The sequence below is a fragment of the Perissodus microlepis genome, chromosome 12 (assembly GCF_051167445.1).
Source record: "Perissodus microlepis isolate ML-2025 ecotype Zambia chromosome 12, ASM5116744v1, whole genome shotgun sequence".
In the NCBI taxonomy this organism is placed as follows: Eukaryota; Metazoa; Chordata; class Actinopteri; order Cichliformes; family Cichlidae; genus Perissodus; species Perissodus microlepis.
The window spans coordinates 27,666,269-27,692,346 of record NC_140472.1 but is presented as its reverse complement, the minus strand read 5'-3'; the positions used below and the strand labels follow the sequence as shown (position 1 = coordinate 27,692,346).

The 26,078-nt window shown below is 38.5% G+C and overlaps 1 protein-coding gene across 1 annotated transcript in view; it reads right to left on the bottom strand.

Annotated features, from left to right (window-relative positions):
- Nucleotides 1-25,156, bottom strand: part of aacs (acetoacetyl-CoA synthetase) — a 44,640-nt gene extending 19,484 nt beyond the window's left edge. Inside the window, exons 1-10 of the mRNA XM_084945587.1 lie at nucleotides 24,832-25,156; nucleotides 23,703-23,806; nucleotides 22,902-23,022; nucleotides 21,659-21,772; nucleotides 9,884-9,981; nucleotides 9,176-9,290; nucleotides 8,855-8,936; nucleotides 8,621-8,774; nucleotides 6,133-6,213; nucleotides 5,132-5,256 (exon numbers count right to left, since the gene is read on the bottom strand). Of these exons, the coding sequence (XP_084801713.1) occupies nucleotides 5,132-5,256; nucleotides 6,133-6,213; nucleotides 8,621-8,774; nucleotides 8,855-8,936; nucleotides 9,176-9,290; nucleotides 9,884-9,981; nucleotides 21,659-21,772; nucleotides 22,902-23,022; nucleotides 23,703-23,806; nucleotides 24,832-24,970 (1,133 nt within the window). The 5' untranslated portion in view covers nucleotides 24,971-25,156. The remainder of the gene's footprint in view (nucleotides 1-5,131; nucleotides 5,257-6,132; nucleotides 6,214-8,620; nucleotides 8,775-8,854; nucleotides 8,937-9,175; nucleotides 9,291-9,883; nucleotides 9,982-21,658; nucleotides 21,773-22,901; nucleotides 23,023-23,702; nucleotides 23,807-24,831) is intronic.
- Between the last annotated feature and the right edge of the window lie 922 nt (nucleotides 25,157-26,078).

The following is a 26,078-nucleotide window of genomic DNA, read 5'->3' as shown; positions in this document are numbered from 1 at the left end:
TGATATTCTGATCGGTTAGTAACCCAGCTGCATAACTGCACACCTAGAAAGTTTGATTGCAATCAGAGTATTACCTTTGGATTAAGATAGCAAATGTGATACTAGGCTATGAAGATCTATACTTGGCAAAAGATCTTAGAGCTATTTTTGTGTGTGTGTGTGTGTGTGTGTGTGTGTGTGTGTGTGTGTGTGTGTGTGTGTGTGTGTAACTGCCACAACTAAAAGATAACATGAATAGCTTTTTAATAAGAATTTAAATGTCTCTGATATTTTCCTGAATCCCAACACTGAAATTAACTCAGAAGCAGAAAGAGAAGACTTCTAAAAATACTATTATCTCTAATGAAGCTTACAGGATGTTTCTGAGGGACAGCTGCAGGGAAGAAAAGAGGAGACATGAAAACATAATACTGTTTTAATAATATTGTGTGGTGGAATTCAGCACTAGTCTCTCAGCCTTGTCAACCCTTTCCAGTTTATCTGGATGTTGCCTAGCAACACAAACAGAAATTTAGAGGCCCAGAAACAATTTCATGAATTTAAAATAGGAGACTGAGATCAAAATTGAAGCAAATTAATGACAGATATTTTTATGTGATTTATATGTGGCATTTTGTAGGCATTTTGTGGACTGGATTGGAACGACGTGGTCTCGAAGTATTGGTGGTAGATTTTTTTTCTGCCTCATAACCATATCAATTTACCTGTACACAAAGAACTAGTAAAATGCCTAACATTTGTTATGGATAATCTCAAAATCAATATGTGCAACCAATTAAAATAAACATCTCTACAGAGATGCTCCACAAACCTCAGCCTCCCCTCACCTTTTTTTTCCTTTCCACATCATAAACACAGCAAATGTGCTCCAACTGCTAATCTTTTCCTATAATTTAAAATTATTTTATTCAGCATAATTTCAGCTGTTAAATCATCATGAAACACTAACCAATAAAACTCGAGGCAAAATGGGGACGCTTCAGTGTATGTTCCACACTTCCTGGGGCTCTAGCAGATTTAGTCCCAATTAAAATGTCCACCTTGAATTGAGAAGATCAATCTGTGAAAAAATTCATGTCAGTCTTTCCCAGAGGATTTTTGTTTTAAACATAGCACTAGAAACTTGCTAATAGCGCTGACATCAGCTCTTAGCTGATCTTCACACAGTTTAAAAGGTTCTATCCATCTTTCTGTCATGGTGGTAGTCTTTCATTAAATTACGTGGGTATTTTTGCTAACCGCACTCTTACCTTGCTCATTGAATCGTTCCATGACATACAGGGCCATAAGCATCTGGACAATTCTACTTTTTTGTCATTTTGCTTCTTTTTTCCCCAGAACTGTGCGGACACTTTTAGATGTTTTCTGGCAAATTATAATCTGCTCTTCTTGTTCTTGACTGTAACCAGTGGTTTGCACTCTATTTATAGCCATTAAGACATCTCCTGATTGTAGACTCTGACAATGATACGCTTCAGAGTATTCTTGATTTCGGTTTTCTTAATAAAGGAAATAATTCTGCGATTATCTGCTTTAGTTGTGTTTTTGTAGTCTTTCGGGCCTTTTGCCGTTAAAATTTTTCTATCTCTCTGATTAATTTATTTTAGGTTTTAACCTACAGTAATAAGAGCCTTCTTTAATTGCATCAATCTCTTTAAACCCAATTTCCAGTATGCTACAAATTCTGCACTTTTGAGCCAACTCCAGATCTTTTATCGGTTTAATTTGTGATGGAATAATGAGGGCACGGGCCTCATCTGGCAATGAAACTGCTTGTGTGTCAATTGTCCAGTTACAACTATGAACAAATATGGCTGCAATTTCTAAACAGCTAATGCAATACATTTGTTAAAGCTCCTGAATTAAAACTGAAAATCTGACATCTTGAATGTTTAACTTAAAGATTATAGATCCTAATATATCCGATCATTGAAATGACTACTAACAATGAAATTTGGTGTCAGGACCTACATACTGATCCTGTTAATAGTTTCTGCAGGAGTACTTTTTCTTGGCACTCGAGCTACTCCCCATGTGTCAAAATGTTCTCCCCATTATTCCAATTCCTGCTGAAGGCAATATGCCATCTCTGAAGATGGGTCTGCTACCTTAAAGGGTTTTGCTTTTGCTGACCACAGTACATTTCTTTTTCAACTACAGCCTGGCTGAGCATATAAAATAACGAACAGTTACAGTCAGGAGCCCCACATAACAAAATATATGACAGTTGCTCGAAATTGTGCAATTGCTCAAAAATGCTAAATACAAGCTAGTAAATATAAGCTACATTGTTTTTTAATTAAATGCAATTCACAATCCATGTAGATGGACTGCTACTAAGTATAAGAAAAGCAAATATTTCTGGTGTAATAATAAACCATTAAGTGTTACTGGGCATTTCTTTTGGGCAAGTTACATAATGCAGTTTACTCTATCATCTTTATCATCTCTATCTTTCACTTTTTGAACACTTTCTAACTATAATCTCAATTCTTTAAAATTGTGGCAGTAGGTTATTACAGAGAGACCATTATCATATATTATTTTTAATGAATAAATTACTGTATTCAGAATCCATCAAAAACACTCAATATCAGTTTTGTTTCCAGTGGATGATCAAATATACTGCTGGTCAAAATAGCATATCATACTACTGCTGGAAACTTGTATATTGTATTTTGCAGGCAATTATCCCCTGCTATTTTCCACTTTCTCACAGACCATTATGCCATGTCCTAAAACTAGCATTTTAATTGGAAATGCTATGAGTATATCTACTGGAGCAGAGCACTTGCATAGCTTTTGAGAAGATCTACATAGCAAACAATGAGGAAAAATATGTGCTGGCCATCTTCTCTATCATATTTGAATCAATTAATTGCTTCTCTGCATGCACACACTTGAATCGTTGACCATTTGGTCTTTATCCCTCCTGCAATCAAATGATAACAGGGGTTTAAGGTTGTGCTGGTGGATGATGATGTCAGGGAGTAACACGGGTCAAAGCGATTGGCAACTGCTTGCCAATTTATGCATTAAATGAATACAAATATTATAAGATCCATAATAAATTTCATCTGCCTTGCTGTAGTTTCATGTTGCATATCTACAAATAACTGACACGTGCAACACAGATGTATCTCTGTGTGCACAGACACCCGCACACACCTTCTCAACTTCATGCCCAGACTTCTGCATGCCTTCAAATTAAGTTTTAGAGTGGAGCAACAACACCGATCAATAAACATCACCATCATCATTATAATCATCAAATGAGAGAGAAACAGGAGGATATTTCTGACTGCTCGTTTAATTTTTAAATTGGAGTGTAATGTGTCTGTGGATTTGCAGATACATTTGTTTATCACTTCTTAACCCCCGCACCATTTTTTTTTTTCCACCTAGCATTTTTGTCATAAAAAAAACAAAACAAACTCTGCTTCAGCATCAGAGTACAATGCAGAGTGGAGGACAGACAGATGAGATACTTTACACAGAAAAAAATAAGTTGACAATGTAGTCAATTAGGTCTAAGGGGAAAGTAAAGAGCGTGCATAAAAAGGCTTAAGGTGTTACCCTAATGAGTGTATGTTAACCTCTCTGACACCGATCCTATTGGTTATCGCTGATGTCACAGGGCAATGACAGAAGAACTGAACTACGAAGCAGATCATCCAGTTCAACAGAGGATCAAGACCCAGTTTAAAATTTAGTATTTTTGATTCTGATAGTGGTGGTGGGAGGTGTGTTTAGGACATTTACCAAGATAGAAGATTTGCTGGAAATATTGACATTGTAGACTAGACAGTTTTAACAACGTCAAACTCTCGAATCCCAGTAGCAAACTCACCTTTAAATCTTGTTTTACATTATCAATTTATCTCGATGAAACAAATTTACAGTGGGAAAAAAAAAAAACATTGAATCTCTGAATTTGATAAATCTTGACGAGCTTCTAAACCATGTTTCCAATGTGGGCATGACATTCAAAAATGAAATGAAATTCCTGTCTTAATATGATCCACATTGTGCATCCTTTGAGGTGAACGTCCTCTGAATTGAATACCCAGATCCAGGTTTCGGTATCTGTGGTTGTCTTGCATGGGTTTTTAGGTTCATCCAAATGAACATCACCATCAATCTCCACATCAAAAAGCTTAAAGGACTGCTGACCCTGCTGACTTGGAACAGTCTGTTCAGCTGAGCGCAACACTTCACTGTGCACTTTCAAAATGACAGCAAGGCAGCTCATTTGTGGCGATCAATAATGGAGTTCGGGGTGTCTTTTGTTTGAGCTGGTTTCTTTTTGAGATATGTGAAACTACAATTATGTTTGGTCCAAATACCAATACATCACATGGTAAAACTGTCACATAGCTGCTGCCTGGTGGCTTGTGACATGACAAGTTTTGGGAACTTTTAAAAACCTGTTTGTTTTTTTGTTTTTCAAACATATTTTTTGATTCATATAAATTTGTTTAAAATATTCCAAAAATATAACAGTTATCTCAATTACCACTATATGTTCCCTTCATTTCTTCCATGTCGTCCTTTACAAACAATCCATCGTTTTGAGATGATTTTCCTTTATCTCTTCTAATTTCATAAGTACTAAGTTATATTGATTATTAAATATTAATGTGCTGCTGCTGATGTTAAATATTGTATGAACATTTACAAGGGTCCCAAAAAACCAAACTGTATGATTTTCTCAGCACTATACAGTTAAAGGAAAACTCACTTGTTCTTATCCCTTATTAAGAATGCTGTGTTTCCCAGACTTCAGGTCCAGTAAAGCTACAATAGATGTCAGTACGATCTATTAAGAATTTGGAGTGTCCATTTTTTAGACAATTAAGGCACAATGGTCTAGCATTTCAGAAGCCCTGGTGCCAAAACCTAAAGCTTCACTTACTAAAGTACAGTCTCAGCAGGTCAAAACATTGAAAACGCTAAGAAAATATAAACAAAAATGATAAAAACAACTTATATAATAAGTACAAAGAGCATATCCTCTTTCAGCACAGTTAGCCACTGTCATTTCCTTTTTTATCCTCCCCATGCGTGTGTGCGTGTGTGTGTGTGCGTGTGTGCGTGCGTGCGTGCGTGCGTGCTTGTGCGGCTAACTCACCCCAACTGGTCTGTCAGGTTCCACAGTACATTGGGAGTCGGCATTAGTGGTGAACCGTCATACAAAACAACAGAGGCTCCCACTGCCAGTGCAGATACCAGCCAGTTCCACATCATCCAGCCAGTCTAAGACCACACATGCAAACACAGTGGTCAGTTTATCTGGTATAAAACACCTTTCGTCTTAACACGGATAAAGCAGAGTGTAGCAAAATGGACATCTGCAGCAGACTGTGATTCACCTGATTATTTTTCTCATTTTACTGCATGCTGAGATACTGCTTTGGCACCTGTCTTCACATGCGAATAAAGTGAATTCTGCTGCACAAAAACTGTCAGTGAAGAGACTTTTACAAAACCGCTGAAACTGCTGAAACTCAGTAAATTAATCAGTTTAAAGAAAATGTCTCAAGAAGTTTAATTTATTTTAGGCCGGTATTGCCAAACATTTGATGAGTTGTTGCTTTTCATGATGTTTATCTTCTGACTTGCTCTAAATAATTATCATTTGTCCTTCTGACTGCTTTTCAGGAATAAAATACGCTATTTAGATACATCGACTAAAGATTGTTATGTATATATTTCAACAGATTACTTGAATCCAATAGCTGGAACTTCACTGAAATTTAAGTTGGTGCACGCTTGGACACCACATCAAAAAAAACCTGTCAGATTTTCACATAATCCAAGGAATATTTAAAAAAAAAAAACATGAGTAAAAGAAAGTAATTTTGTAAAAAGGAGTTACAGATTCCACGATAGCATTCACAAGACACTGGAGTGGACTTAACATATTCATCAGAGGTTTGTTCAAGTAAATCAAATTCTACTATCAACTAAAACTACTATTGGTTAATGCAAAAAAGAAGGATTCACTAGTAATCTCAGACTTTTCATCCCGACTTGCACATGAAAAGTTAAACTTTTAAACATTACACACCAGCTGGTATTTGAAAATATTCAAACCATGAGTGTGTCACTTTGAACAGGTTGTGAGCTTACCGTAGTGTAGTAAATGATGACATCACTGCTGGTCATATTGCCATGGAGAATGTGTTCTTTCAGGTGCTGGATGAGAGAGCCCTAAAAAGACAACAAGTATTAGAGACTATCGAGACTAACGAGTAATCTAATGATCGAATGGTCGATTTATCTCATTATCTGTGAGTAAAGTTTAGTTCATTTGAGCTGACACAAATTTGACACGTGTCACTCATATTTAAAAAATTCTATGCAACAGTTCTGACAAGGCTTCGACACATGACACTTTATTTTTAGACTAAAAGGGAAGTTTGTGGTTAAGTGTTACAGTCTCCAGCATATCACAGCTGGGTACATTATTACTGCTAGTGAAGGGTACGCAAGTATCTGACCGTGTATTTCGGTTTTGAGCCCATCCTTACATAGATACAGGTGCTCCAAGCATTCGTGTGTTTGTGTGTGCATATAGTCTTTAGCTGGACTCAGCTGCCATACCCATCCTCTGGTGCGTGCCATCTTGTTACTGACAGCATGTTAACAGAGCCGTAACAAAGCAGAAAGCACAACAGTACCCAGGCTAATTGGCTGAGCCAGAGAGGACTGCCAGCGTCACAGTACGAAATGTTTTCACCAACGCATTACTGTCCAATTATCGGCTGCAAGGGGAGAAAGGGGGGTGGGGGCAAAGGAAAGAGAAGGGGACAGAGCGAGAGACAATAAGGGAAAGAAAGAAAAGGGAGCTATACTGTAGGAGAGAGAAGGGAAAGCAGAGGAAAACTAACCTGATGAGGATCTTAAAAGAAGAACTAAGAAAAAGGAATGCAAGTTTAGACTATAAAACCAATGTGAAAGGAAGGTGAGAGACTAAAAGCCAAGTTGGAAGCAGCAAAAGGACAAAAGGAAAAAAACTGGGTGCAGAGAGGCAAAGTATGAGCCCATTAAAAATCTAATTGAATTTTTTTCTTTTTTAAGAACCGCGCAGCTGTGTCTCAGGTGGTAGAGCGGGTCATCTACTAATCGGAAGGTCAATGGTTTGATCCCCGGCTGTCAAGTTGGCCTTGGGCAAAATACCGAACCCTAAATTGCTCTTGATGCACCCATCAGGGTGTGAGTGTGTGCATGACAGGTAAAAGCCTTTAAAGAATAAAGTGCTGTTGGAATGTGGCTTGTAGTGTACCTGAGCCCTCGGTAAGAATGCTCTTTACCTTTCACATTCTCTCAGAGTATGCTTTCCATTTCTTCTGTCCATATGCTGAGCCTAACTCACTGTTGTATTCTTATGTCGCAATTATTTTATTACAAGATAATGGAAAAAGTCCTAAAAAAATCTGTTTTTGGGGGGAGACTTCCCTCAGACAGATAGAGTGCAAGACCAACTGTTTAGTGAAAGTGCATGAATGCATTTGTTTGAGTGGGTTAAACCTTTTGAAATGGTGAGTGCTCCAGCTTTCCAAGTCCAGTGGTCTTTTTGAAATCAAATATTCTTCTCACACTAGCCCTACCTCTGATGTGGTGTGTTGCAGGGAAATGTCATTCATGCACTCTCTGGAGAGCAAGTAACCTTTTCTAGGATCTGCTGATGGAGGTCTGCTGCCACCTTGTGTTGGGAAGCGGAATGAAACGACAGACCATTTCAGCAGATGTCTTACTGGAGCTGCTTTGTTAGGATACTAAAAGTGATCTCAGTAAGATGTTCAGCAGCATTAAAAAAATAATAAATTGGATTAATGCCCTTTCAAAAAGACTATGAAGTAATCTGCACTCACACAATGAATATCATAACATTAATAAGCCTTCATATTTTGCTAAGTCATAAAAACAGGTTTTTCTCATATTAAGCAGGATGTGTGTAATCACGGACATTTTATTTCTATAGCACACATCACAAATCATCCAGCAACTAAATGATTTTTTTTTCCAACTTCTGTTTCCAAGGTCGAGAATTGGCTTCAAGACTCAGCATAAATAAGAAATGCTTTCAATGTTGACAAGATGGAAATCCAACAATCCATAATCTCATGACAACTGGGCATCAATCTGCAATCTGCTGACTGATGCGCTGATGTTTGACTAATGATGATGTGATGTTTTACTGAACAAATGCTTCCTTAAAGTTTTCCCTATTTGTCTTCTTGAAAACATTAATCTAGTCTTTTAGAGAGGATCAGACTCTTTACACATGGGTCAGCCCAGGAGAGCTTTGCAAACAGATGTGACCAGAGTGGGTTTTTTCTAAGTAAGTAAGACAGCTGCCTCTGCCTCTACCCCTTGTGGAGCATTAACAAAGCATGAGCTACAAAAACAGCAATTATGTTTTATGTTATACAAGGACAAACAAGCATACACAGCAACCCATGGGCTTCAATCAGTGATGGCATTGTGATTTTTTTTATTATATAAAGTTATCAGCAGTGTGCTTGTGTTTATGTGTGTGAAAAATACTGTGTATTTGTGTATTTAAACTAAAGACTTTTAATTCAGAGCAAGTGCAAGCCATTGTGTTTCTTACCCCAGCAGAGTGGACCATACATTTAGGAGCTCCTGTGGTTCCAGAGGAATACATGATGAAAAGAGGATGATTGAAGGGAAGCTGCTCAAATTCCAACTGAGGGAACTGGTCACCCTCGCCACGCCCAGATGCCAAAAAGTCATCCATAAATACACTGTGAAAAAATAGACGTAGAGCATGTCTCTTTTTGTTTCTCAGTTTAAAAACAGTGTAATTATATTTACAGACACACACCTGTTGGGGATTATGGAAAGGTCAGTTTCATGTTTGGTGCGAGCGTAAGGAATCACAATGACTTTCTGCAAGTCTGGCAAACCTAGAAGAAAGAGCGAAAAAGGCTAATGTTTTATATTCTCTTTCATCCTCAAACATAGTTAAAGTCAGCAAGTTGCGCAGAAATTCTGATTTGTAATTACTGTCACTAAACATACATACATGCATGCATGTATGCTTGCATGCATGCATACATACATACATACATGTATATATATATATATATATATATATACATACATAATTTGCTGGTAAATGTCTTTCTCCAATATGAAAACCAACCTTTCACAACACTAATTAGCTTTTCCATGTGGTCGTGTGTTTTCCCATTGTACACTACAGCAGCAACAGAGAAGATCAGTTTAGGCTGAATTTGAGAAAACCTGTCAAGGACACCCTGAAAAAAAGAGAAGGACAGAGTTCAAATTTAGGAATTTAACAAATATACATAAAACCCTTATTTCTGAGAAAAACACACACCTTCCAGAGAAAAAAAACAAACATATAAACAAACAAACAAACAACACCCCTAGAATAATAATGGAATACAATAATAAAATAGAATAATAACATACATAATAAAATAAAAACATTTTATAACAAAAAGGAAACAAGAGTAGAGCAGAATCCAAATCCACAGGTTTGTTTCATGGTAGCAATGGTAATTCTCGGATCTGCCAGTAGGGGGAGTAGAAGATCAAAAAATACCGAGACCAAAGGCAAAAAAAGACTCGGGAAAGAAATCTCAAAGGCAAAGTTTACTCCCCGATCCTCCAATAAGAGCAGATGAAAGACCAAGAGGAAATATAATACAACAACCCCAATACTGCTACGGGTATACTACTACCTAACTTACATCCACAAATATATAAACTACATCTAAGATGTCAGATTAAATACAGCTGGTTTATTACCGCTTTAATACAGCAGAGGGGAAATAAAAGTCCGACTCAAATATATATAAATTAAGAAATAAAGGAAAGTCCTTACATTGACTCCAAAGTCAACAGATGTTGAGCTCCAAATAGCTCCGATGCTGGCTGCTGCTAACATTGCCTCCACTGCGTGGATACCATTGGGTAGGTAGCCTAACACAGGAAGAGAGAGGAGGATAATACAGTTCAGTGCAGAATTTTAAATAAAGGTTTCCTTATTAAAAAATTTGCATGAATATGATGACTTTTAAAAATATAAAGATATAGAAAAGTAGTAAAAGTACACAGTAACTCGTTTAGAACACTTCAGAGACAGAATGCACATAGATTAATCTGATTTCAAAGCAGCAAAAATTAGCTTTGTTTGTCAAGTTCTGTAGTCATATGCTATCCAAAATTAGTACAATAAAACAGCTGGGCTTTTGAAGTCTTATCTGTAGTCATACTGAAAAACTTCACAGTCAGTTCACATACGGGGGAAACTTAAAGGACAGAATATTGGAAAACATCAAAGAAACGAAGAAGAAACACATGTAGAGAGAGATACACTGAAATAAAACAATCTGGATACAAAGAAGAGCGAAGAAATACTCTGGCATATTTCATTCTTAACAAGTAGAACTGAGACCATAACTACTGTCTTGCAGTGACATATTCCCAGATCAATAAGTGAAATGGTGACCAAGGCAAGCACACAGAGAAAAGTAAGGAATAATTAATTTTGTGTTTTTGGGACAATCCCACTGTAAACTGTTCAAATTAACTTCCCTCCAGCCTCCAGTCATTATAAAAGTTCAGAAAATTACCAAATCTACTGCATTTGAATTTTGGTGATCAATGTTTCATTTGAGCAGGAAAAAAGCTAGATCATTATGACATGCATGACAAAGTAGTAATAAACGCATGACTGGAGCTACCATGCTACCTTTAAACATAGAGCTGTTCATAATGTGTCTTATCTAAACAAATAAAACATAAAACAACTGGAAGTTCCTGCTAGACAAGCTGACTGGTCAAAGACAAATAGCAACTATATTGATAATCTCTATGTATAAATTGATTTTTATGGTTGTTATGCATACTCTTGCTGCAACAAGGATGCTGATACTGCCTGATAACATCTTGGGCTGACAGATCACCACACTGCTACGCTGGCTCCTAGACTAATATCTCCTTACCTTGGCCGGGAGCAAATTACGTCACGGATCATATTCTTACTACAAAATCCTGTTTGACGACCTCTGTGGCTGTTATTATGAAAGACTACTTTGTTACACTTACGCATCAGTGTAACACACTGCCCTACCAGTTTATTCATGCATGCTAAGCTGTCAAGTATACATGCATGTTGGCAATGAATTAGAGACAAATTTCTCCTCATGTTGACAATAAGCACTTTAGTGTGATCCAGTTGTTTAACCACACTGGATACTAGAATTCGATGATGCTTTCTTTTCTAAACCAAAAGAATTATTTAAGTAAATACCTGGGTAAAACTGAAAACTATATACTGAATACAGCCTGCAAGGTTTTAAATAAGCTGGGAATTGCTGAGTGAAGTGATTCCCGTTTTTAAGTTCTGTAGGTAAGTGCCTTTTAAATTCAGTTTATTGCATCAAGGCTTTTTGACTTTGTCAGGAGTCTCAAATTAAACTTTATTTAAACAAAACAAAAAAGAAAAGAACAATTTCATTAAATTATAAAATCCCCTGGTGAAAATTAGGATATTTGTGTTGTCGGTTTTGAACCAGTTATAATATAACACTATAAAAAAATAAAAGTGCTAAAACTGAGCTCACCAACACTGTCAGAGAGAAGTTAGGGGCTTCTCTATTTACCTGTTTATCTCCTTCCCTGAACAAACAGCCCCCTTTATCCCCACTGCCTCACTGAAAATGTCCAGATGGAAATGTACAGATATGTAATGTACGGACCAACTCAGTTTAGTTGGTGACTTGCAGAGTACAAATCTCCAGGTTGTAGCATACAAAAATAAGAAGATTTACAATAAATCAAGCTCTGGATCATATCTTCTGCATCAACAGCAATATGGATGACCCTCTTTCTGAGAAGGACGACGATATAGATAAATATATAGATACATCTGATAAGGAGGTAACAGGTGCTGAAGCTGCTCCTGCTTCTGCTGAAACATACAAATCCAAAAGTGGTTATATCTTTTGGAGTCCAGTACCCCCTGGCTTACATGGCAGGGCAACAGCTGCAAATGACCCCTGGCATTACCCAGTTTGCTGTGCCAAGAATAAGTGACACCGAGACATGTTTTGATCGGTTTATGCTATTGTCACCAAAGAAAGTCACCACTGCTATCACAGACCTTGAAGGGAAAAAAGTCAATGGCGACATTTAGAATGACAGTGATGATAAATACTTGAAGCAAGGGCTGTGCGATATGACCAAAATCTCATATCTCAATATGAGACATTTATCGTCCTGACAACGATATAAATCCCAAAAATGTAACCTTTTCTGTAAATTCTGTGAATCTCGGGCAGCTCGACTTGCGTGAAGTGTTTCCAGCTGGGCGTCGTGTACCTGGAGTCGAGTGTTTTAACCGATGCATGATGAAACTATACATTTTTAGACATAAGTTGTAACGGCCACCGTTTTCTTTGTGAGTATTTATTACACGGTGTACTGTGGCGAAAGGCCTGTTCTAATGTTTGAGTCTAAGGTTTATTTTTTAGCACCTGACGGTTCTTTTTTGCTTCTCATCCGTAAACTCTCTGCATACTCATTCACATCATTCAGTTTATTTTGAAAAGTCTCAACACGATGTTGAGCTTTATTGTGAAAGGTTTACGTGGAAAACAAACAAGCGGACAGCGGAGCCACGCGATGGTTTTACCATCATTGTTGCTAATGACAACACGTAAAAACAGGTGCTTGTCCACCCGTAGTGTGGTTATATTAAATATAAGGAAGAAAGAACTTTAAGAAATTAATATAGCCACTACAGTTACGATCAAAACGATGAAAAAATATTGCTGTAAACTGTTTATTTTGCAACAACATGAAACTAACGATAGCGTGATAGGAAACGATAGACATCATCCGATATATATCGTTATATCGAACAGCCCTACCTGAAGCCCTATACTGGTGTTCCTTTTGCTGGAATGTACAGATCCAGCAACGACACCACTGATAATCACTGGGAAACATCAACAGGCAGAACTATCTGGTCTTTAAGTTTGAGTTCATGAGCTGTTTCTGGGTCCAAACTCCGCTTCAGGTCCCAAAGTCAAACGAACACTGCAGCATCACTGAGAGTTACAAACTGTCTAAATTCTTTCATCTTTAATAAAAATGATCAGTGTGGCTGCTCCACCAGGTGTAACAATCAAGTTTAACATCCAGGCATCCACGAAAACAGAATTTATGAAATTTAACGGAGTTAGAAGTTAGCAGGGAGTTGGCTCGCTAGTTTTCACCCAAACATAACATACAATGATCTGACTGAGGGATTTCTTAAAAAATTAAAACGTACAGCTCTGATATTGTTTCCAACATAAATGAAGACAAAAAACTAAACAACAGTGACTTCTGTAGGGCTACTGAAGTTGAGGTAGCTGGTCTATAATGATGTGCTACATGGTGGATAGCTACACAGTTATGGTAAGCATTCATATAAACACAGTGAAGCATGAGGATGAACTAGGGCTGTGCGATATGACCAAAATCTCATATCCCGATATAAGAATTCTATCGTCCCGATAACGATATAAATCACAAAAATCTAACATTTTCTGTAAATTCTGTGAATCACGGGCAGCTTGACTTGCGTGAAGTGTTTCCAGCTGCGCGTCATGTAGCTGGAGTCGAGTGTTTCAACCGATGCATGAAACTATACATTTTTAGACATAAGTTGTAACGGCCGCCGTTTTCTTTGTGAGTATTTATTACACGGCGTGCTGCGGGGAAAAGCCTGTTCTAACGTTTAAGTCTAAGGTTTATTTTTTAGCACCTGGCGGCTCTTTTTTACTTCTCATCCGTAAATAATCTGCTCTTTCGCGTGATTCAGTTTATTTTGAAAAGTCTCAACAGGATCTTGAGCTTTATTGTGAAAGGTTTATGTGGAACATAAACAAGCGGACACGCGATGCTGTTACCGTCATTGTTGCTAACGACAATGCATAAAAACAGGCGCTTGTCCATCCATAGTGTGGTTATATAAAATATAAGAGAAAGAGAGAACTTTAAGAAATTAATACAGCCACTACAGTGACCATCAAAACGATGAAAAAATATTGCCGTAAAGTTTATTTTGCGACACCACGAAACAAATGATAGCGTAAAATGAAACGATAGACGTTTTTATATCGTCATCCGATATATATCGTTATATTGAACAGCCCTAGGATGGACACTAACGTTTTTTCCATTCAGTAAAAGTTAACGTGAGGGTTCCCGATGGTTAGGGACAAATGTAATTGCATGGCAGGAAAAAGATGCTGTAAACGGACTAAACTTTAGTCGGGAGAACAACTGAGATAATCCATCCACAATACGAGGTTAGTCATTCATTTACTGCTGCATGGGCTAGGCTGTAGTTACATCGTAAGGTTTTAAAAACTGAGCTTTAAAATGAATAGTGGTAATAAAAACCGAGAGAGGCCAACAATGATTACTGCCTTTTTTAGGGACTTGTTCAGATTAAATAGAACAAGATACAAAGCATTAAAACATGTTAAAAACAAAACAGCCATAATAAACGCAGAGTAGTTTGGACCCAGAAGCAGTGTTCATACAGCATCACTTAAAGACCAAATTTTCCAGGCAACAATATCACTTCAGACCTTTTGAATAATATCATGCGTCCTCAAATTTTAGAACAGCGATACTAGAGCAACATTCAATTCAATTCAATTCAATTCAATTTTATTTATATAGCGCCAAATCACAACAAAAGTCGCCTCAAGGCGCTTCATAGATACAGAGAAAAACCCAACAATCATATGACCCCCTATGAGCAAGCACTTTGGCGAAAGTGGGAAGGAAAAACTCCCTTTTAACAGGAAGAAACCTCCGGCAGAACCAGGCTCAGGGAGGGGCGGGGCCATCTGCTGCGACCGGTTGGGGTGAGAGAAGGAAGACAGGATAAAAGACATGCTGCGGAAGAGAGACAGAGGTTAATAACAGATATGATTCAATGCAGAGAGGTCTATTAATACATAGTGAGTGAGAAAGGTGACTGGAAAGGAAAAACTCAATGCATCATGGGAATCCCCCGGCAGCCTACGTCTATTGCAGCATAACTAAGGGAGGATTCAGGGTCACCTGGTCCAGCCCTAACTATATGCTTTAGCAAAAAGGAAAGTTTTAAGCCTAATCTTAAAAGTAGAGATAGTTTCTGTCTCCCGAATCCAAACTGGAAGCTGGTTCCACAGAAGAGGGGCCTGAAAACTGAAGGCTCTGCCTCCCATTCTACTTTTAAATACTCTAGGAACAACAAGTAGGCCTGCAGAGCGAGAGCGAAGTGCTCTAATAGGGTGATATGGTACTACAAGGTCATTAAGATAAGATGGGGCCTGATTATTTAAGACCTTGTATGTGAGGAGCAGGATTTTGAATTCAATTCTGGACTTAACAGGAAGCCAATGAAGGGAAGCCAAAACAGGAGAAATATGCTCTCTCCTTCTAGTCCCTGTCAGTACTCTTGCTGCAGCATTTTGGATTAGCTGAAGGCTTTTCAGTGAGTTTTTTGGACATCCTGATAATAATGAATTACAGTAGTCCAGCCTGGAAGTAATAAATGCATGAACTAGTTTTTCAGCGTCACTCTGAGACAGGATATTTCTAATTTTAGAGATGTTGCGCAAATGGAAGAAAGCAGTCTTACATATTTGTTTAATATGTGCGTTGAAGGACATGTCCTGGTCAAAAATGACTCCAAGGTTCCTCACAGCGTTACTGGAGGCCAAGGTAATGCCATCCAGAGTATGAATCTGGTTAGATACCATATTTCTAAGATTTTCAGGGCCGAGTACAATAACCTCAGTTTTATCTGAATTAAGAAGCAGAAAGTTAGCGGCCATCCAGGTCTTTATGTCTTTAAGACATTCCTGCAGTTTAACTAATTGGTGTGTGTTATCTGGCTTCATGGACAGATAGAGCTGGGTGTCATCTGCATAGCAGTGAAAATGTATGCTATGTCTTCTAATGATGCTGCCTAAGGGAAGCATGTATAATGTAAACAGAATTGCTCCTAGCACTGAACCCTGTGGAACTCCATAATTAACCTCAGTGTGTGAAGAGGACTCTCCATTTACATGCACAAATTGGAGTCTATTAGATAGATATGATACAAACCACTGCAGTGCAGTACCTGTAATACCTACAGCATGTTCTAATCGCTCTAATAGGATATTATGGTCAACAGTATCGGACGCTGCACTGAGGTCTAGCAGGACAAGCACAGAGATGAGTCCACTGTCAGAGGCCATAAGAAGATCATTTGTAACCTTCACTAAAGCTGTTTCTGTGCTGTGATGAGCTCTGAAACCTGACTGAAACTCTTCAAATAAACCATTCCTCTGCAGATGATCTGTTAGCTGTTTGACAACTACTCTTTCAAGGATTTTTGATATGAAAGGAAGGTTGGAGATTGGCCTATAATTAGCTAAGACTGCTGGGTCTAGAGATGGCTTTTTGAGTAAAGGTTTAACCACAGCCAGCTTGAAGGCCTGTGGTACATAGCCAACCATTAGAGATAGGTTGATCATATTTAAGATCGAAGAATTAATCAATGGCAGGACTTCTTTGAGCAGTTTTGTAGGAATGGGGTCTAAAAGACACGTTGATGGTTTGGAGGAAGTAATTATTGAAGTTAACTCAGAAAGATCAATTGGAGAAAAAGAGTCTAACTTAACATCAATGGTACTAAGAGTAGCTGTAGATAATATTACATCTGTGGGATGATTACTGGTAATTTTTTCTCTAATGATAAAAATTTTATTTGTGAAGAAGTTCATGAAGTCATTGCTAGTTAACGTTAAAAGGATGGTTGGCTCAACAGAGCTCTGACTGTTTGTCAGCCTGGCTACAGTGCTGAAGAGAAACCTGGGGTTGTTCTTATTTTCTTCAATCAGTGATGAATAGTAAGATGTTCTGGCTTTGCGGAGGGCTTTCTTATAAAGCAGCAAATTATTTCTCCAGGCTAAATGATGATCCTCTAAATTTGTGACACACCATTTCCTCTCCAGATTACGAGTCATCTGCTTTAGGGTACGTGTTTGAGAATTATACCACGGAGTCAGGTACTTCTGATTAGAGACCTTAGTTTTCACTGGAGCTACAGTATCCAGAGTCGTACCTAGTGAGGAGGTGAAATTATTAACAAGATAATCGACCTCTGTTGGGGTAGCGTTCAGATAGCTGCTCTGCTCTGTGTTGGTACAGGGCATTGAAGATGATAACAGTGGGTGGATTATATTCTTAAACTTAGTTACAGCGCTTTCAGAAAGACATCTACTTTGATAAAATCTACTCTCCACCGCTGTGTAATCAATTATTGTAAATGTAAATGTTATCAGGAAATGATCAGACAGGAGAGGGTTTTCAGGAAACACTGTTAAATGTTCAGTTTCTATGCCATATGTTAAAACAAGATCTAGAGTGTGATTAAAGTGGTGGGTGGGTTCTTTTACATTTTGAGAGAAGCCAATTGAGTCTAATAACAGACTAAATGCCATGTTGAGGCTGTCATTTTTAGCATCTACATGGATGTTAAAATCACCCACAATAATTATTTTATTTGAGCTCAGAACTAAATTAGATATAAAGTCTGAGAAATCAGACAGAAACTCTGTGTAAGGCCCAGGTGGACGATAGATGATAACAAGTAAGACTGGTTTCTGAGTTTCACAGCTGGGGTGGACAATGTTAAGCATCAGGCTTTCAAATGAATTAAAAGTCTGTCTTGGTCTTTCATTAATTAATAGGCTGGTGTGAAAAATTGCTGCCACACCGCCCCCTCGGCCTGTGCTTCGAGGTTTCTGGTAGTTAGAATGACTCGGGGGTGTTGATTCATTTAAACTAACATAATCATCCTGCTGCAACCAGGTTTCTGTAAGGCAGAGTAAATCGATTTGTTGATCAATTATTAAGTCATGTACTAACAGAGACTTGGAGGAGAGAGACCTAATATTTAATAATCCACATTTCACTGTTTTACTCTTTGGTTCAGATGTGGATACTGTACTGTTCTTTCTTTGTAATTGTTTATGTTTAAGTTGTTTGTTGCTGGTTTTTAGTTTGTTTTTTGTCTTTTTGGAAGCTGACACAGTCTCTATGGAGATGGGTTTTTGGGGGGGTAGCAGGAGGAGAGAAGCTGCAGAGAGGCGTGTAAGACTGCAACTCTGCTTCCTGGTCCCAACTCTGGATAGTCATATTTTGGGGGGTTTAATAAATTTGTCCATATTTCTAGAAATGAGAGCTGCTCCATCCAAAGTGGGATGGATGCCGTCTCTCCTAACAAGACCAGGTTTCCTCCAGAAGGTTTGCCAATTATCTATGAAGCCCACATCGTTTTTGGGACAAGCTTGCTCACATTAGGGATATATGGAAGAGATGGATCCAGCTCCTTTCACTGATGTTCAACCCAAGGCCAGAGGTGACAGTAGATGAATATTTTGCCCCTTTCCATGGAAAATGCTCCTTCTGGCAATACATGCTCAGCAAGTCAGGAAATATGACATAATGTGATGCGATCAAAAACCAGCTATGCATGGAATTGAAGAGGACTGGAAATTTTGGAAAAGGCAAACCTGCGAGTGGCATTCCTTGAGAAAATGAAAGGAAAACGTCTAGTCCTTGATATGACTACTGGACTGCAGGGGTCACAATATCACATGTAACAATTTGTTTGCCATCTATGATGTTGGACAAGAACTTCTCAGGAGGAAACGTACCATGGTGAGCAAAATAAAAACACAACAAAGAAAAACATTTTAAATCTGAGCTGCCTCCTGAAATTTTGCAGGTAAAGGACACCACCCCACTTTCTTCAACATGTGTTTTTATAGACCAACACTGATGTTTAATATTGTCCAAAACAAAACATTTTTTTAAAAAATAGAAACACTTTTTTAAAAACCCTTTTCTTAAAGTAAATACTCACGAGTCAAAATTGATCTGTAAAACCAGAGATGTTACTATAGTTAACAATAATAAAATAAAAATAAATAAAACAAATTTTATTTTAGAGATGTGATCTAATACTTCTCAGTAGTAGTAAGGTAACATAAGAACCTTTAATTGTTTTAATATTAATATTAGTATTAAAACCAACCAAATTAAAACCAAACTATTCTTGGACAAGGAAGTCTAACGGGGTAGCCAATAGCAATTTTTTTTAAACCTTCTGTTTGTTTTAGCTTAATACATAAATGCAACTAGACTGCAATTGCTAGAACTGAAACACACTTATTCTCCGTATACTTAAGTTTAGTTTTAGTATGTGTTTAAATAACACAAAAATCAAAAGAAGTAGCGGCTGAATGGTGGTCAGGCAAGATAGGGGCTTCTTAACAGAGTGTAGGATTATGCTGAAGTTAAAGCGACCAAGGAGAGCAATGAAAAGCACATGAAAGGGAGAATACGTGTGTGTGTGTGCGCGAGTTTGGCCCAGGGTCCACTATAAAGCATGCCAGGCTTCATCAGCTAAGTGCTTATATATCTCCTGGATTACAGACACTGACAAGACATTTCAGTCACAACTTGGGGGACAAGGACATCTCTGTCTTAAACACTTTGAACACACACACACGCACACACACACACGCACACACTCTTGTTTAGACATGCGAGGAAAGTAATTGGGATAAAGGAGAAAAAAGGAATGATGTAGCTGGTCTCTCTCCTTTTCCCTGTTTCTCTAGCCCCCCTCTGCCTTTCTCCATCCTTCTCGTCTTTCTAATGAGATTCCCACAGAGAACAGGTCATTTAGCTAATGGATCTCCCTACCGCAATATTCATCTTCCTTCTGAACACACATAGCCAGAATCTTTCATATACACCCTGACCATTCCTCAACAGAACCAGCTCAGAAACCAAACAATAAGCTCATAAACAGTCTTAGAGATTTACCTCATTGTTGCCTTGTAACAAAAGCAGAAACCCCTCCTTGATTTACTTTATGACTTTGGATTCTAGCACGCTACTGACGATGTCAATAGACACTCATGTCCATGACATCTACCAATCTGCCACATCCCAAACATCCCAAAGGTGCTCTATTGGACTGAGATCTGATCTGATGGTGAATAGAGTGAATTTACTGTTACGTTCAGACAGTCTTAGATTTTTGAGCTTTGTAATATGGTACATTATCCTACTGGAAGCAACCATCATATAATGGGTACACTGTGGCCATAAAGGGATGGACACAGTCAGCAACAATGCTCAGATATGTTCTGACATTTAAACAATCTTCTATTGTCCAATTTTTGTGAGCCTGTGCGAACTGCAGCCTCAGTTTCTTATTCTTAGCTTCCTTCTTAGACAGGAGTGGGACCCACTGTGGTCTTCTCTTGCTGTAGCCCAGCTGCTTCAAGGTTCCACGTTTTCACAGATGCTCTTCTGCATATCTTTGTTGAAATTAGTGATTATTTGACTTGCTTTGCCATCAGCTTGAAGCAATCTGACCAGTCTCCTCTGACCTCTCTCATGAACAAAGCATTTTCACCCACAGAAGTGACGCTCACTGGATGTTCCCTTTTTTCCCCCCTTTTCTATAAAGACCATTCTCTTTGAGATGGTTGTGTGGGTGAATCCCAGGAGATCAGCAGGTTCTGAAATACTCAGACATTCTCAGGAATACCTTCTGGAACTAGCAACCACGCCATGTTCAAAGTCACTTAAAACAACTTTCTTCCCATATCTGATGCTCAGTTTGAACTTCAGCAGGCTGCCCTGGCCATGCCTACGTGCTGAAAAGCACAGAGTTGCTCCAGTGTGATTGGGAGATTGGTTAGATTTTGGTTTAATAAGCAGTTGAACAGATGTACCTAAGAAAATAGCAAGTGCCGTGTCATTGTTGGATTTTTGTTACATACCACATAATGAAACACAGACAGTGACTGATAAGGCTCAGTGTAGCGAACCATGCTTCACCTTTAAAGTATGAAGAAATGACGAACAATTCAAAAACTTTATGGTGGCAAAAAAAAAGGTAGTCTCATTATTTAATGATACTCACCTGGATCTTGTAAATGTAATTTTTTATATTAATCATAAGTACTACAACAACTATAATCAGACTGGAATGATGCTGATAATAAGTTCACCACACACCAAGTCCACAGTCTGTGCTTGAAAACTCCAATGTATCTAATCACCAGATAGCCCAGTGTATGTTTCCACAGCCAGCAGAAATGATACAGACAAACTTGCAAAAGAAACCCAGATTGTAAAAAATAAAATAAATACTTAATTTAAAAAAATGACTTGAGAGATGTAAACAACTGCATTACAACTTTTAAGATTACTGTTCACTGAAAGGTTGAACTCTTAACTCTATATGAACAAACTTAATGGTGGTGGCTGAAAAAAACCAAGCACCTCCCTATACAAATATGAACTTTGAAAAAATAAATGGTGCCATTCAGAAAGAGGCTGCAACCTGAGCCAAAACAGCCAGCCAACCTTCCCAGTGAGTACATGGAACACACTGACAGAGAAGTAAGGGATGAAGTGAAGAGGTTGTAAAGGACAGGAGTTAAATGGAAACAAACTAATACATCACAGTGAACTAATTTATGAGCTATCAACCAGTGTGTGGCTACCAGGCTTTAAACACGAGACTCACCTACGACCCTGTCTCCAGTCTGGACTCCCATCTTCCTCATGGCTGCAGCAAACAACGCCACATCACGCCTCAGTTCTCCAAAAGTCACCTTCACAATTTCCTCATTTGCCTCCTCTGATAGACAAAAACACAAAGTAAATTTAAGACACCTACACAGAAACAAAAATACATTTGTAACATCCAAAAGATTAATATGCAAATCAGTAAACAGGAATTTAATCACTTGATTTTTGATATTGTTGCAATAAAGTTGCAAGAGGAGTGGTGCACATATTGTAAGTTTATCAGCTTCAAAAGCCTTTTTCTACCACTGGTTGAGTTTAAGCACTAAAACTACTTGGTTAGGTTTAGCCTCTTACAACTGCTTGGTTAGGGTAGAACAAGAAGATCACATGCCCCTTTGCACCTGTTATCCTTCTCATTCAAAAAAAGTTGGTAGTGACAGCCCAGTGTATCTGATGTCATAACCTGGCATCTCACACATTCCAGAAAATGGAGTTATATGGGTAAGATAAGATTTTTAAGAAAGAAAGAGCAACATCATCCAGTACCACAGACAGGAAGAGTCCTCTTATCTCTCTAAGTAATAGTTTACTGACAGTTAGAGGCTGCACAGCATTGTGACCAATGGGGCTTCTTATAATTGTGTTACAGCTCCTGAGGGAGCTTGCACACAGGAGCAAGGGCCCACTTCGCCTCATATATATACACACACATAGCAATAAAAGCAGACCTATCCATTAGTACCTGACAGAGAACCGTTAATCTAATAACAAATTGACGTATGAAGCCTCATGCACAACAACGCATCAATCCTGTGCCCAACTACCCTCCCAACTCTGCACAAAAACACACATGAAGATCAAATAAATCACTAAGTAATTACAATCTGTGTGACACGGGGAAGAAAAACACAAGAGACAACAGTGCACAATTAGTGGTGGAAAAAGGACATTAAAATTCACGATTAAAAGAAGGACTAGTAATAAAAACAATAACAGCAAAAAAACTGAACAGAAATGCAAACATTATATGAGCGCTAAGAGATGTGTTTATGATGGAGAATAAAGAGAAAATGAGTGCCTTGTGGTGTCATTTTAAAAATTTCATTAACATGTGTGGAGTTGGCGCCAGGATTAGGGAAGTTATCCCCCATTAAAGCATCATAAATTCTGGTGCAGAACTGTCCTTTTTAATTTCTTATACCTTCATCAGCATAATATACTCTTAAGTATATACATACTTGCAGCGTAGAGAGCCACTTTGTCATGGTCTGCATGTTTGAGCAGGTTCTCAGCGTAGTTGAGCCGAGCTCCTTTAAACCACTCGGGAACATCTGAGATGCGTTTGGATACATCCACCACCTGATAAAAACACACGGAGGGGAGCGACACATCAGAGAAGCTCTGATGCTTTCTATCTTTCTCGTGAAATTGTCCAGACAATAATGTTTCACAACTGTTATGCTCTCCTTTTCTGTTTTTTACTGTATTCGCAACAAAATTTAAGAATTGCGAAGAAAATTTAAAAAGTAAGATAAACAATTTCCTAGAAAACTCCAAGGCAACACTGGGATATAACAGTGCAGCCCACAGTGCAAGACTGTAACAAAACGTTTGATTGACTGGCTAATTGCTTGCCTGTCCTCTATTTATTGTCTGCTTAGACAAAAGAGTGAAGAGGAAACATTAACCATGTGTACAGAAGGGGTGTGTGAACTACACATTACGATGTGAGACACTATTTATTACCTCACGCAACCACGTCAGAGGGTATATCCTGGAACTAAGCAGCATTAAGACGATGAAACAGGAAATTATATAATTATCATAATTTAAAATCACTGAACCTTACTTCAATTCTAGTTGGGTTTTCAGTTTAGCATGACCATTATATTGATGTACAGTAAAATATTAAATATTATATGTTTTAGTGACCTAAACTGTTTAGAAATGTAGTCTTTGGCTTTAAAACTGGGATAAGAAATACACACATTTTTCTATTCCCATTTTTAGGTTATGACATACATGAAGGTTGGACTCACCTCTTCATATGGCTTTGAGCTCACGACTCCACAAAAGCGCCAAACCTCTCCCCAGAACTCTGGGTAGGAGTCCACTGACCACTGGTACAGGTCACTGTAGTTGGCTAGAAGACAAAAGATTTGTCATTATTTGAGAACAAAAGTTTCCAATTATTATTGTATTATTGTAGAGATAAGAGGAAACGTTAGTATAAGCACCCCTTAGGCTTAGACCAACTGAAACATTTTGATATGAAACATTTTGGTATTTCTTCTTTCCTAAATCCTTACTCAAAATAAAATTGCAATTTATCTGGGAAAACCTTCAGCAGAGAGAAGTGGTCCTTATTCCTGAAAACTAGATCTTTTTATTTACAGGAAAGGTTTTGCTGTCCATGAGATCTACTTAATCACTGTAGGAATGTAGGAATACTGTAAGGATCAGAACACCTGGTGAAATTAGGAACACCAGATTAAGGAAAATAGAAATCTGGATATCAGCACGTTGAAAATAGAATGATACTATTTTTACTGTTTCAATTACACATTCCTTCCGGCTATCTACACTGATGTACCAATCCTATCCTCGTCTCCTCTCTACTTATTCATTAGCCGGCTAACCATGTTTTTCAGCATTCCTTTAATCCTGGTTCTTTAAAATGTCACGGTACTAGAAAGACAATTGAAACAGGCCGCTCTCTTCCATCCTGGCAGCTCTGCAGGCGCAGTCTTTCAGTTCCGAGCTGGAAGTAATCAAAACACCACAGGCTTGTAAACGGCTAATAATTACTGAACAGGGAGTGTTAGAATGGTTGTAGGTCATCCTTAATAAAACTCTTCTAAGACAATAAATTCGTAGATTTGTTTATGCTGATTCACCGCCTATACATGTTCTTTACATGTGTTCAAATGGCAATAAGCTAGCTTGAAATGCTCCACAGCAAGCCATCACTACACTGTGCCGATTGTGAGGTAACGTACTGCCTTTAAAACATGAACTGACACATAGCAAAAGGGAGAGATGCTGCTCGTTTCTGTTTTTCTATCTGGCTGAGTTATGCAGCTTCGTAGGCTCAATAATCCGACTTGTATTCTCTCCAGCACACCTACTCTGGAGCTTGTCTGGCTCCCTCCCTCCGACCCCACTCACCCAGATTAAGCCCGTAGTCCTGGTTGACCTGTATCCTAAACTTATCCATCTGTGTGTTCCTCTTAGAATCCGGGTACCACAGAACCTTGCTCTCCATATCCATAATTTTCTCACTCTTTCCTTCCGTGTCTTTGGACATCTTTGTCGCCTGTTAACAACGAGTTAAAACGAGTCCCAAGCGTCTTATAAAAGCTAAGTGCTCCTGAGGTGACTGCTCTGGGTAAATTAGATCACAGGCTAGCCGCTCAGATTGAACGGCACCTCACTCCAGTGCGTGACAGTAGCTACGCTCACTATCAGCGGAGAGCGTGGGGCTGCCTAGGAAAACTGAGAGGCCACTCCCCGGCGTCGTCACGTAGCAGGGCAAGTTCGGTTCAAGATCGACTTTGGTTGACAAGTGTTTGACAGTGTTACGAAGAATGCGAGCAACAGTTCCTAATTCGTTTCTTTCAGACGTCACAATAGGCATATATGCACACTTTTAATCCTATCATAAATAACGATGATTCTGAAGAAGGAGGCCTTACACCTGACCAAAATATTATATTTTTCATCAATACATGTTAAATAAAATGTTGATATGATGCAAATATGCAACGGTAACAAGAAAATTCTGAGCAATATATTGGTGATCACCTGTAACACATCATCATTGACTGACTGTATTTATCAGATTGCCACGGTCCTTCTGCTGTTGTTCATGTTTAATCATTTACATTATTGTGTTGATATTTTTTAATGATGTTTGCAGACAAAATTCTGACACTTAATGAGATGACGAAGGAGGCCGAAGAGAACCATGAGAGGTGGAGGTATGCACTGGAGAGGAGAGGAATTTAAGTCACCTTTAGAGAGCCAGTCAAAGATCCAAGGATTAAAATTGGTAGAAAAATTATCTTAAAGCCATTAATTCCACCATTCAAAGCAATAGACAGCGCTGAAGAGGGATACTGAAGAGACAATGGGCAGGGTGGAAGATGAGTGTCAAGGGGGATTTGTGATAGAAGGATAGCACCAAGGGTGAAATGGAAAGTTAACAAGACAGTACTGAGACCTGCTATGGTGTATTGTTTGGAGAAAGTGTCGCTAACAAAACGACAGGAGGTAGAGCTGGAGGTGGCAGAGATGAAGATGTTAAAACTTTGTTGGCTGTGTGCAGGACTGAGAGAATTGAGTATGTTAGAGGGACAGCTCGGGTTGAGCAGTTTGGAGTTGGAGAGGCAAAGCTGACCACCACCACTGGCCCT